Below are 12,500 nucleotides of genomic sequence, written 5' to 3'. Positions count from 1 at the left end.
ACATTTTCTTGAATAAAAAAGAAAGTACAACAATATAAAAACAGTTACATAGAAACTAGTAATGAATGAAAATGAGTAAAATTAACTGTTAAAGGTTAGTACTATTAGTGGAGCAGCAGCACGCACAATCATGTGTGCTTACGGACTGTATCCCTTGCAGACTGTATTGATATATATTGATATATAATGTAGGAACCAGAATATTAATAACAGAAAGAAACAACCCTTTTGTGTGAATGAGTGTAAATGGGGGAGGGAGGTTTTTTGGCTTGGTGCACTAATTGTAAGTGTATCTTGTGTTTTTTATGTTGATTTAATTTTTAAAAAACACAGATACCGATAATAAAAAAACCGATACCGATAATTTCCGATATTACATTTTAACGCATATATCGGCCGATAATATCGGCAGGCCGATATTATCGGACATCTGTAATTTTAAGTATTATATACACACTGTAAGTATATTTGTAATGTAGTAACATTCATAATAACATGTAATATTTACATATTTTCATTTAAAGTATTAATTTCACATCACAACATTCACTTCCCCTTCAACAACCACAAGACTACTAATCATGTCAGACTTGATGAGAGGCAACAAAGACTACTTTGGGACAAATGATGATCCAGAAACTTCTATTTTTGAGCCTGAATATAAGGAGGATGAACAACAAGTTTTAGAAGCTAAACAGATGCAGCTTTAGTCAAACACTAAGCATCATGTAGCACTAGACTACGACCATATTAAAATAATATTAATAACAATATTGTTTGTTTTATACACTTGAAGGCTTCACGCAACTGCTGTTCCTTTTAGGATGCAAAATATTTAAATGCTCCCTGATCTTAAATACTTGAAATACTTTGCAATAGAGTCGTACATTTAAAAGTACATGCAGTTGTTTTGAATCGTGCTATTGAAAACGTGTCAAGAATCGTGGAAATCCATAAAAGTATCACTGTAAACTCCTGGAATGATAGTGAAAGACATGTAAATATGTACACTAAATACCTTTTCACCTCCATGTTGACTTTGATGGAAGAAACTTCTTATAAAAAGTCAGTTTTTACCTCCATGTTGACTTTCATGGAATAAACTTCTTACAAAAAGTCAGTTTTTACCTCCTTACCTTGATACAAGAAACTTGATACAATAAGTCAGTTTTTACCTCCATGTTGACTTTCATGGAATAAACTTGATAGAAAAAGTCAGTTTTTACCTCCATGTTGACTTTGATGGAAGAAACGTTCCCAGCTTGCAGTAGAAAATGTTGTCCTGTGTCCTGCCTGGCAGTCATTAAAGATGTTGTCGAAGAGTTCCAAGCCGATCTGGTTGCCGCATTGACCCAACTGCACCGTCACTATCGACATCTTTGACCAACTATTACAATTGTTGCTATCACTAACATGAAGTTATGTTTCAATAAGTTACAAAACCACTCAGAAACATGTCTTGTTTTGTGTCTACCGCCCTGTGAGCACACTTCCGGCCTGGCGTCACTGAACTTCAAAATAAGACTTCCGGTGGTGTTTAGTCACGAGTGTATTTTGGTCAGAGATGACTCAGACAATGTACCGTTCCGTAAATAATTTAAATGTGGAACACAGCATCGTAGTTTTCACAGCTTTTGGTTGTTAGAGGTAGAGAGTGTTTTAAAGTAGAGTTCAATGCGACAGTGACGTGTTTATGTCCGCTCACCGGCAATACGTCATTGCGGCCGCCATCTTACTACGGTCAATACATTCAAATCAATGCGACAGTCATGTGTTTATGTCCGCTCACCGGCAATACGTCTTTGCGGCCGCCATCTTACTACGGTCAATACATTCAAATCAATGCGACAGTGATGTGTTTATGTCCGCTCACCGGCAATACGTCTTTGCGGCCGCCATCTTACTACGGTCAATACATTCAAATCAATGCGACAGTGATGTGTTTATGTCCGCTCACCGGCAATACGTCTTTGCGGCCGCCATCTTACTACGGTCAATACATTCAAATCAATGCGACAGTGATGTGTTTATGTCCGCTCACCGGCAATACGTCTTTGCGGCCGCCATCTTACTAGGGTCAATACATTCAAAAGCAATGATGTGCTTAAGTCCGCCCACTGGATACGTCTTTGCGGCCGCCATCTTACTACGGTCAACAAGTACCAATCGATGTGACAGTGATTTGTTTTATGAAGAGATTGCACATTTACATATTCATACATTTAATGTTAAATGATGTAAACAATTATACATTAGTATTAATCATGGAGAATAAATTAAAATGTTCTTTCACTTTATTGACATTTTGGAGAACATCCAATATTGTACATTATCATGCAGAGCTTTACTGTACTTACAACTATAAAATAATTGTATTGATTAATTTATTGATTTAAACTTTTATTAGTATTCCGTACAATTGACCACTAAATGGTAACCCCCCAATAAGTTTTTCAACATGTTTAAGTCGGGGTCCACGTTAATCAATTCATGGTAAGTCATGTACTGTAGATTCACTATCCCCATCACAGAATGAACAAATGTTATTCACAAAACTAAAACGATATTTAAAAATCTATTTCGAAAGGTGAATTGGGCAAAATTTTAATGCAACTTTAAAGATTTCAATTTCTAATATTTTTTCTTGTCAGTTTTGCCATACATTAAAAAAACAATCAAGAACATGTTTTCTGGAGCAAAGTTCTAACTTCCTTTGCTTTTGAATATGTGGGATGTTTTAGATCATTTGTTGGGATTTATTTTATTTTGCTTCCAGGAGAAAAAAACTAAACCTCAAAGTCAAAAGTTGTTGGAATGAAACACAAAGCATCTTCAGTCTATTTGGTGAATGTATCAATCTTAATTTCTTGAAAAATCAATCAATCTTAATCTCTTTAGAAATGTAGGAATCTTTTTCTGCGTATGTTTTGCTCATTGAATTTTTTTTTATGAACGTTAGTTAAAGGAAAAACCAAAACAAACCTGATATTGCTTTATTTAACTTTAATTTTAAGTACAAAAACTACAATTGGAAAAAATATGATTATAGTTCAGTGGCGAAAAAAATTGTCGGATCCAAAAAATGTTTTATATCATGTTTTGTTTTCCATAATAAAATAAACAACATAACCAATCAACAGAAACGAATAACCGGAAGTGGTAATTTCAAGACAAAACTGTAGACTTTCTTGTGTGAGGAAAAAGAGTGTAGTGTTATATCCTGGTTTATCGAACATATTGATCAATGATCATCTGGTCTTTATGACTGATGATACTGTACAACATATCCACACTATTTTCACTACAAGTCAGACCACCGTGTTGCCTTTAAAAATCAACTTCCGGTTCCGGTGTCAGATCGTGAAAAAAAAAGTTTTTGGTACGTTTTTTTTGTTTCTGCTGACTGGTGATTCCCATGTTTGTGTATGAAATATCAAATGAATATCAAGCCGTATTTTAGATCTAGTTTCATTGTTGTTTTGACATTGTATCAGTGTATTTCGAAATGAAATGAAGATAAACCAACAGTTTTTTTGTTTTTAAATTTGCATTAATGGAAGAAAAAAAATGACCAAAGTGTGAACTAAGCGGATTAATAGCTTTTATTCAGGCTCCTTCACTCTCCGAAGCAGACTTAAAACAAAACTGAGAACCTACAGCGCCCTCTTGTGGGTAAAAACCGGCAATGTGGGGCGGTATAGCTCGGTTGGTAGAGCGGCCGTGCCAGCAACTTGAGGGTTGCAGGTTCGATCCCCGCTTCCGCCATCCTAGTCACTGCCGTTGTGTCCTTGGGCAAGACACTTTACCCACCTGCTCCCAGTGCCACCCACACTGGTTTGAATGTAACTTAGATATTGGGTTTCACTATGTAAAGCGCTTTGAGTCACTTGAGAAAAAAGCGCTATACAAATGTAATTCACTTCACTTCACTTCACAATGTCTGCTTACCAGCTAAAACACAAAACATGCGTGTAAATATAACATAAACACAAAACATGCGTGTGAATATAACATTAACATAACATGTAAATCATCAACTTTACACTAGAGGCCACCCCAACATAACAGAAGACAAACATTCGATATTATAACTGTTTATTCATATTTACTAATCAAAGTATTTACCTATAGGCCCGTGGCTGTGACGTCACGTGTCCGCCATATTGGATGGGGCAGATCCGCGGCAAAGCGTGTGGCACACCCAATATGGCGGCGACACCGCGCCCTGCCTCTTCTGTGGCGTTAGTTATTGTTTTCACGGGAAACATAACTGTTTCTACGTGAAATATTAATCCTGTGATGTGGAATATAGAAATAGAAAATATAATAATGATAGAAAATATAGGCAACATAACAAGTTGACCTCATTTTCATGTCTTCAACAACAGTGTTTTATCATTCTTCATCAGTCGTCCCATCAGCTACTTTATACCAGCTGTGTGGTTATATTTTCCTCTAGTGGTGGACTTTGAGTACTACAACTGTCAAACCACGCTCATTTTAGACACTAAATCATTTCAAAATAATAGTGGGGTGTCTGTTTTAATAAGTCAATTTTACATAACAAAAATCTTTATAAATTATTACCTCACACACACACACACACACACACACACACACACACACTAATTTAATAAATATTATTATATATATTGTATATATATATATATATATATATATATATATATATATATATATATATATATATATATATATATATATATATATATATATATATAAAATACTAGTTTTAACAATATATATTATGCTTATATTATATTATTATTATATTATATATATTATATAGGGAAAATAATAAATATATATATATATATATATATATATATATATATATATATATATATATATATATATATATATATATATATATATATATATATATATATATATATATACTACAGTATTATAGAGTAACCCAATTTTACAGCAAAATGTTCAACAAAGACTTAAATTTTAAAAAAATACATTTTCGATCCATTTTTATTTTGCCAGCATTTGGCAGGTGATGCGTTCAAAGGATTGCTGGCAGTGGGGATTTTGCATTCAATTAAATGAACAGTATTACGTGGTTTTAAATGATTAGACCAGTGAGGGAAACTAGGGTTCACTTTAAATAATGTATGTTTTAAACATGTCCCAAACAAAAGAACATTAATGATCATATGTGGGTTGCTGTCTTTTATTAATATAATAAACATCATATATGTAATAGTGAGCGGAGATTGTATTGCATTGCCTTAAATGGGAAAGTGGCCCCCACAAAGATGGCTGCCACGTAGGCACGTTGCGGTTATTAGCCGGCGACAAAATAAACACATTCCGAATTAGAACATTATACAAAAATAAAATTAAGAAATAATTAAACTTGTTGAGGAATCTCTTAAATGATACTGCAAGTTTTGTGGTGTGCTGAAGCCTTCAAACAATTTAGTTGAAGGTATTATAATAATAATAATAACTATAGTAATAATAATAGCAATAATAATTATAATTATAACAATAAAAATAATATTAGTATATAATATGATTATAAAATGTAAAATCTCAAGGAGGGTAGATTAGTCAAGGCAAGTTCATTTTAGAGCACAATTCAAAATAATTTACAAATGTATAAAACTACGAGAAGGTGAATACAATCATAAAAAAGTATTAATTGATTTAATTTGATTTGTTAGCTATACAGTTTTGTTCCGATAGTTGACCATATATTCACCTTCTTTGTCCTGGTTGGAATTTGTTTTTAATGTACAAAATGTTTCAAAATGGCCGCTGCGTGCATACATTTCTTTTCCAGTATTCCGACACTCGCTGGGCTAGAAATTAAATGTCATCTGAAGCGCGCTGACATTCACAAACTGACATTCTACGTTCGCTTTTTCCACACAAAACTATGCACGATGCGTTCAAGGACCTCGGAACAGAATAGGACTCCGCAGAAATAATAAAGAGCAATAACACGTTTCATTAGTTACGCACTTTTCTTTGAAATTCATCTTAAAGTGCTGCAGTACAAACGAATATTTAAAATAATAAAACAGATAAAGTAGTCAAACACCCAGTGAAGCATAAAAAAGATGCAAAATAGCCGACTTTCTAACCGTGTCTACGCATTTTAGTTATTGAAAAATACAACTTGTTCAAAAGATTTCAAAGTGTGTAAAAGTACTTTTTGAGGACCGTAGTCAGACCAATGTGGTCTGTAAATGATGCGAGGCAGGAGCGCTAACACCACACCACCTTAGCTCACCCTTTAGAGCACAGCTGTAACTTCCTGGCATTAAACCCGCAGAAAATAGTTCTTCTCAGGTTTCTCTATGCTTACATTTTCACACTTTGCACTATTTTCTTATACTTTATCAATCAATCAATCAATCAATCAATCAATCAGCTTTATTGTCCATTCTTACATGTACAAGACACATAAGAACTGAAATTACATTTTCGGCACAATCCCGCTAAGAGCAGACATACGTTACAGGGAGACAAGACGGGACCGCCAACGGATCAGCCTCACTTAGGCGCTCCTCAAAAAGGTGGGAAAAAGGTGACATTGGGGGGAGGGGGGAAGTAAAAAAAAATATCAGTCTGAGGCTGGACCCTCAGGAATGGTCCAGACTGAGTCCGAGGAAAAAAACCTCACATAGCATGGCACACATAAACAAGGTACATTTAATCACAACAACTCGCAACAAAGTCATCCAACAGGACCTTGGAGGCCAGCAGCTGCTGTTGAGCGCTGCTCAGCCCCCACAACCCCGGAGGAATAAAGCAGTGGTGAAGGCGTTGATTTGGGGAGGGGTGTGTGCGTGCATGTATGCCCAATTAACTTGGGTGAGATGTTGGATTGTCTTTATGGGCCGAGGCCGGCCCCAAGAGTTCAAGAGTTCAAGAGTCCGACCCAGGTGCTTTTGAAGAAAAGGGAAAGGTCAAAAGCGTCCATCTTTGAGGAGTCCTCGGGGGAGTGTTTTCAAACAGCCTGTTCCTCAAGGCCATTCGAGGGAGTCAAATCGTAGATTAAGATGTTGTTTTTTCTTCGAGCAGTCAAAACAATGACATTCCTGCTCTATATGCTGGCTCTGACAATTCCAATTTATTCTTTCTGTAACATCATCTAGATGGAATCTACCTTGCGATTCAAATCAGCAATCGCTCCAGTCTGTGATCCCACAGCACGACCCAATCCTTCCATTGCGTTGAACAGCCTGTTGGCCCCTTGAGTGGCTGCCATCGTCTTCCGAATTTGACGATACACCAGAGCAATGCCCAGCCCAATCAGCAAATGCCCTGCGATCACAGCTCCAAATAGGTAGATGTCTTCCACGTCCTCGATGGAAAGGACTGAGAGGCACATGATTCTCCAAGTATTCCAGGAATCTCTCACGTACCCCGCAGCAATGGTTCCATCAGGGCAGCCAGGCTCCCCCGAGCCTCTTTTCCTTGTCGAAAAGACTGTGTCAATTGCGTCGAGAGTCCAGTTGATCAAATTCATTTTGATGTTTAGATTTGAGGACAGCTCAAGAAAAGAGGCTTCAAAATAGTTCAGACAAGACAAAAAACAAAGAGAGCAAGCAGGGAAGGAGGGAGCGGAGAGAGATGCGACCGCCCTCACCAGTGGCAAGACAGAAAAGCATATGGAGCATATGGAGCATTTATTACATATTCCTTCATTTTAAGAAATTATTGTTAAATGTTCAATGTGTTTTTACCATTTTGTTTACTTTGTTTTGAGTCTTTTCCATGCTTGTGTTGACGATTCCTTTCTGACTTGATAGCTGAGGGATTACAATCGCAGGAAGTTACATTTCAAATCAAATACATTTTCTCCTGCTCCTTATTTTCTATAGGTCATAATAAATGTCAATAATTATCGATATTGACCGACATATTAATAATATTTAAATAATTACTGCAAAACAAAAATTCCTTTCCAGTTAAATGAGACTAAGAGGGCAAATTCATGTTACACAAACGTTATTTCAAGTGTTCAATGTGATTTTATTATTTTGTTGAGATTGTTGGAGTGTTTTCCGCGCTTGTGTTGACATTTCCTTTCTGCCTTGATAGCTGCGGTGGCATTTCAGATCAAATATATCTTTATCCTGCTCCTCAATGGTCATAAAAATATCCACAATCATCAATATAGATCGATACAAAACACTAATATCGTGATACCGTTTTCAGCCGTATCGCCCCCATAGAAATGTTTAAAGATAATAATAAGTCCAGACATAAATCAATTCAACTAAACACTTCTGTTCACAAACTTCATCAAAGGAAATTTGAGCTTTTTTGCAGGGGAAAAAAGGTAATACAAAAAAAAAGACTTTGTTGGACACAGGAAGTTTACTTTGTGTAAGAAAATCATCTTTATTGCAAAGGATGTGAGCTACAAAACTATCTTTGCAATCACGTGTGAGTAATTGTTGTAGTAAAAGTCTGAGATCAGAATGAAGTAGAATCCTATCAACATGATTCAAACAGTGATTTGGTTTTACTCCATCATTATGTGTTAGTCGTCATATTCCATATTAGAAAAGCACTCGGCGAGAGCAGGACACGCTCTCTCTCCCAACGTACTTGAAAATGATCACCGATGCACACGGTGATCCGGATCATCCCCAAAATCTGATAAAACGTCCTTGAAAGTTTCATCAAAATCATTTGATAACTTTGTGAGTTAAGTTTCTAACAAACAAACAAACTCCAGCAAGTTCTATTAGGGCCTTTCTTTTAGGAGAGGAGAGTCCACCTAGGAGGTTTTTAGGTCCAAACCAGGGCTGGCCAACCTTTAGGACTCTGGCACCGCAATGGGCTAAAAAAATTTGTTCAGGGGCGGAAAGCTGACTGCATGTAAAGTAACATGCGTCAAACATGGATTATTTCCCATCAGGCTTTATATATATTTACATATGTATATATATATACATATATATATATATATATATATATTTTATTTAATTTTTTTACTATACATATATATAGTAATATATATATATACAGTATATATATATATATATATATATATATATATATATATATATATATATATATATATATATATATATATATATTACTATATATATATATATTACTATATATATGTATAGTAAAAAAATAAAAAAAAATAAATACATATACATATATATATATATATATATATATATATATATATATACACACACACCGGTATATATATATATATATATATATATATATATATTTATTTTTATTTTTTTACTATACATATATATATATATATATATATATATATATATATATATATATATATATATATATATATATATATATATATATATATATATATATATATATATATACACACACACACCGGTATATATATATATATATATATATATATATATATATATATATATATATATATATATATATATATACATTTAATTTTTTTACTATACATATATATAGATTGATTGTACAGATATGGTGTTGTTTCTGCTGGGCAAGTATGCCTGACGCGCCTCCTACAGCGCCTTGGGTCAGGTGCAGGGTCATCAGCCGGGGACCACCGCTCATTGGAGTTTCGCTCTCTTTAACCCCGGAACGCCTCCTGGTGGCGGAGCGGTGGCAGGGACGTCTCCCTGCCACCCCCTGCAGCTGACCCATCTTATTGCCTTGACCCCCAGTACTTATCCCTCCTCCTCAGCCACAACCAGAAGCTTCCCTTTTCTGCTTCCTCAGCAAGGGCCTTAGTTTCCCTTTGGAGCTTTGCCCCAGTCGTTCCCACATCTCGGAGCAGCTTTATATATAGTAATATATATATATATATATATATATATATATAGTAATATATATATATATATATATATATATATATATATATATATATACATATACATATACATATATATATATATATATATATATATATATATATATATATATATATATACATACACACACACACCGGTATATATATATATATATATATATATATATATATATATATATATATATATATATATATATATATATATATATATATATATATATATATATATATATATATACATACACACACACCGGTATATATATATATATATATATATATGTTTACCTTGTTTACCTTAGTGACAAACGTCTTAAAAAGTTTTGTATTCAATCAGAAATATCAAGCAGCTAAAATGCGTTAAAAACATGGATTATTTCCCATCAGGCTTTGTGATAGATTTATGTCAGGACGTGGACTGGGACAGATTTAAATGGGTTTAATTTTTTTTATGGCAATTAGACTTTTTTAAAAATAATATTCACAAAGATCAGTGACCATGTCTGTTGATATTTTGTGCCGGTTGCATTTTTTAAAATTATTGCACCATGACTAGGGAAGGTTGTTTGCATCGGGTCATATGAGTAAATGCTGCGTGTGGTCATTGAGCTAAAAACTCATTTTGCCCAAAAAAGCAGTATCAAAGTCGCCTGAAGTTTAACAATTTATTCTAAGGGCAAACAATAAAAACACCAACACTGGAGGGAAGGAGCCAACCTATCTAAAGTTTTGATTCATCTCTAAAATGGTTGCCCGTCCCTCATGCTTTTGTCCATTTAGGTGTCTGCCTTGGCAGGAACCGAAACTGAAAGCTAAACTTGACGCAGACACATTCTCCTCCACTCTCCCTGCGGGCTGGTCCTTGATGACACCATTAATATTAATCCCGTGCACGAGTGCATAGATACAGTAAGTGTCTTCATCTTTGAGCAGAACCAAGGCCGAAGCTCCTCATTTCTGAGGCGTTCCATTTGGTCCAAAGGAGGGAAAACATTCCCAACAGCACAAAATGAAACGGTCACGTCCGTAAGCGTTTGCTTTCTTCGTCTATCGCTGCCCGACAGGCTGCGAGAGGGTTCACTCTTTGTGGAATGAAATAATCCGAGTGAACCCTCTTGTCAGTCATATACTCTTTGTGTCTGTGGGTGGAGGCGGGGCCGCTGACATACAGCACACACACGCAGGAGTTTGTAAGCATGAGCTAACGTAGCAGAAATTATGTCATTTCCTTGAAGTTTCATCAAAATCCATCCATAACTGTTTTTAACTTATGTTGCTGACTAACGGTCAGACTAATAAATATCTGAGTATTATAGCAATAATAATAAGACCAGAGTGGGTCATCACTTGCTCGCTGACGTCTTACTTTTTATGTTATGATGATATTTTGGCCCAAACCGGACAGCAAATCTTTGTCGTGTGTCCGCATGTGTGCCGTCAAACTTTTCTTATGTAAATAACTTTTATTACAGACCGAACAATGAAAAGGTTTTTCTCCCGTGTGCGTTCGCGTGTGCGACTCCATGGCTGCGTTGTCAGTGAATCTTTTACCGCAGACGGAGCATCTGAGGGGTTTCTCTCCCGTGTGCGTCCTCACGTGTGACACCAAGTCTACTTTCTGCGCGAACCTCTTGGCGCAAACTGAACAGCTGAAAGGTTTCTCCCCCGTGTGCGTCCGCGTGTGCCGCTCCAGGTTGGACTTCCGGGTGAACTTGTCGCCGCAAACCGAGCAGCTGAAAGGTTTTTCGCCCGAGTGCGTTTTCATGTGCGACAACATATTGGACTTGTGGGCGAATCTTTGATCGCAGAGTGAACAGGAAAATGATTTCTCTCCCGTGTGTTTCCACATGTGCTGATTCAAGTAGTGCTTGTAAGAAAAGATTTTGCCGCAAACCGGACAGCAGAAGGACTTTTCTCCGGCGTGTGTCCTCCTGTGCGACACCATGTCCACTTTTTCACCAAATCTTTTACCGCAAACTGAGCATCGGAAGCTTTTTTCTCCCGTGTGTTTTCTCATGTGAGCGGCCATATTTGACCTTTGGACAAATCTCTGGCCGCAAAATGAACACCCGAAAGGTTTTTCTCCCGTGTGTCTCCTCATGTGTTGCTTCAGATTGGACCTGCGAGCGAAAGTATCGGCACACACGGAGCAACTGAACAGTTTCTCTCCTGTGTGCGTCCTCATGTGCGACATCATGTTGGACTTTTGAGCGAATCTTTGCGCGCAAACTGAACAACAGAAGGGTTTTTCCCCCGAGTGTGTCCTCATGTGTGATATCATTCCCACCTTATGGCGGAATGTCTGACCACAAACTGAACAACTGAAGGGTTTTTCTCCCGAGTGTGTCCACATGTGTCGAGTCAGATTCCTTTTCAGAGTAAATCTTTTGGCACAAACTGAGCAGTTCCAATGTTCCTCGCCCGGATTCTTTTCAGAGCATTCGGAATGTTTCAAATCGTCTCCACAGTCCGTATCGCTGCTCAAAGCTTCGTGGGCGTCTTCCTCATCTTCAGCCTCGGCGTCTGACAGTGGAGCTAAGAAGAAGTCTGCCTGTGATCCTCCATCAGCTTCTGTCGCCATGCGGTGTTGCTGTGAGCTGCTGCCCGGAGGCTCCGCCCCCTTCTTCTCCTCACCTGGACCTTGGTGAAGCTGTGGTCCGTCTTCACGCTC

General features: G+C 36.5%; 2 protein-coding genes across 5 annotated transcripts in view; both read right to left on the bottom strand.

Annotated features, from left to right (window-relative positions):
• tubd1 (tubulin, delta 1) overlaps nucleotides 1–1,756 on the bottom strand; it is a 9,878-nt gene extending 8,122 nt beyond the window's left edge. The window contains exon 1 of one of the 4 annotated variants that reach the window (XM_062067309.1): nucleotides 1,227–1,756. In XM_062067309.1, the coding sequence (XP_061923293.1) occupies nucleotides 1,227–1,377 (151 nt within the window). In that variant the 5' untranslated portion in view covers nucleotides 1,378–1,756. Of the gene's footprint in view, nucleotides 1–1,026; nucleotides 1,065–1,226 lie in introns of those variants that run through there. The other 3 variants (XM_062067307.1, XM_062067306.1, XM_062067308.1) reach the window with 3 other exon arrangements.
• Nucleotides 1,757–10,096: 8,340 nt separating this feature from the next.
• The window catches only part of LOC133663721 (gastrula zinc finger protein XlCGF57.1-like), an 11,269-nt gene continuing 8,865 nt past the window's right edge, over nucleotides 10,097–12,500 (bottom strand). Inside the window, exon 2 of the mRNA XM_062068407.1 lies at nucleotides 10,097–12,500. This exon is cut by the window's right edge and continues 392 nt beyond it. Coding sequence (XP_061924391.1) covers nucleotides 11,199–12,500 — 1,302 coding nt within the window. The 3' untranslated portion in view covers nucleotides 10,097–11,198.

Source organism: Entelurus aequoreus, linkage group LG13 (genome assembly GCF_033978785.1).
Source record: "Entelurus aequoreus isolate RoL-2023_Sb linkage group LG13, RoL_Eaeq_v1.1, whole genome shotgun sequence".
Lineage (NCBI taxonomy): Eukaryota > Metazoa > Chordata > Actinopteri > Syngnathiformes > Syngnathidae > Entelurus > Entelurus aequoreus.
This window is presented reverse-complemented; position numbering and strand designations above follow the sequence as displayed.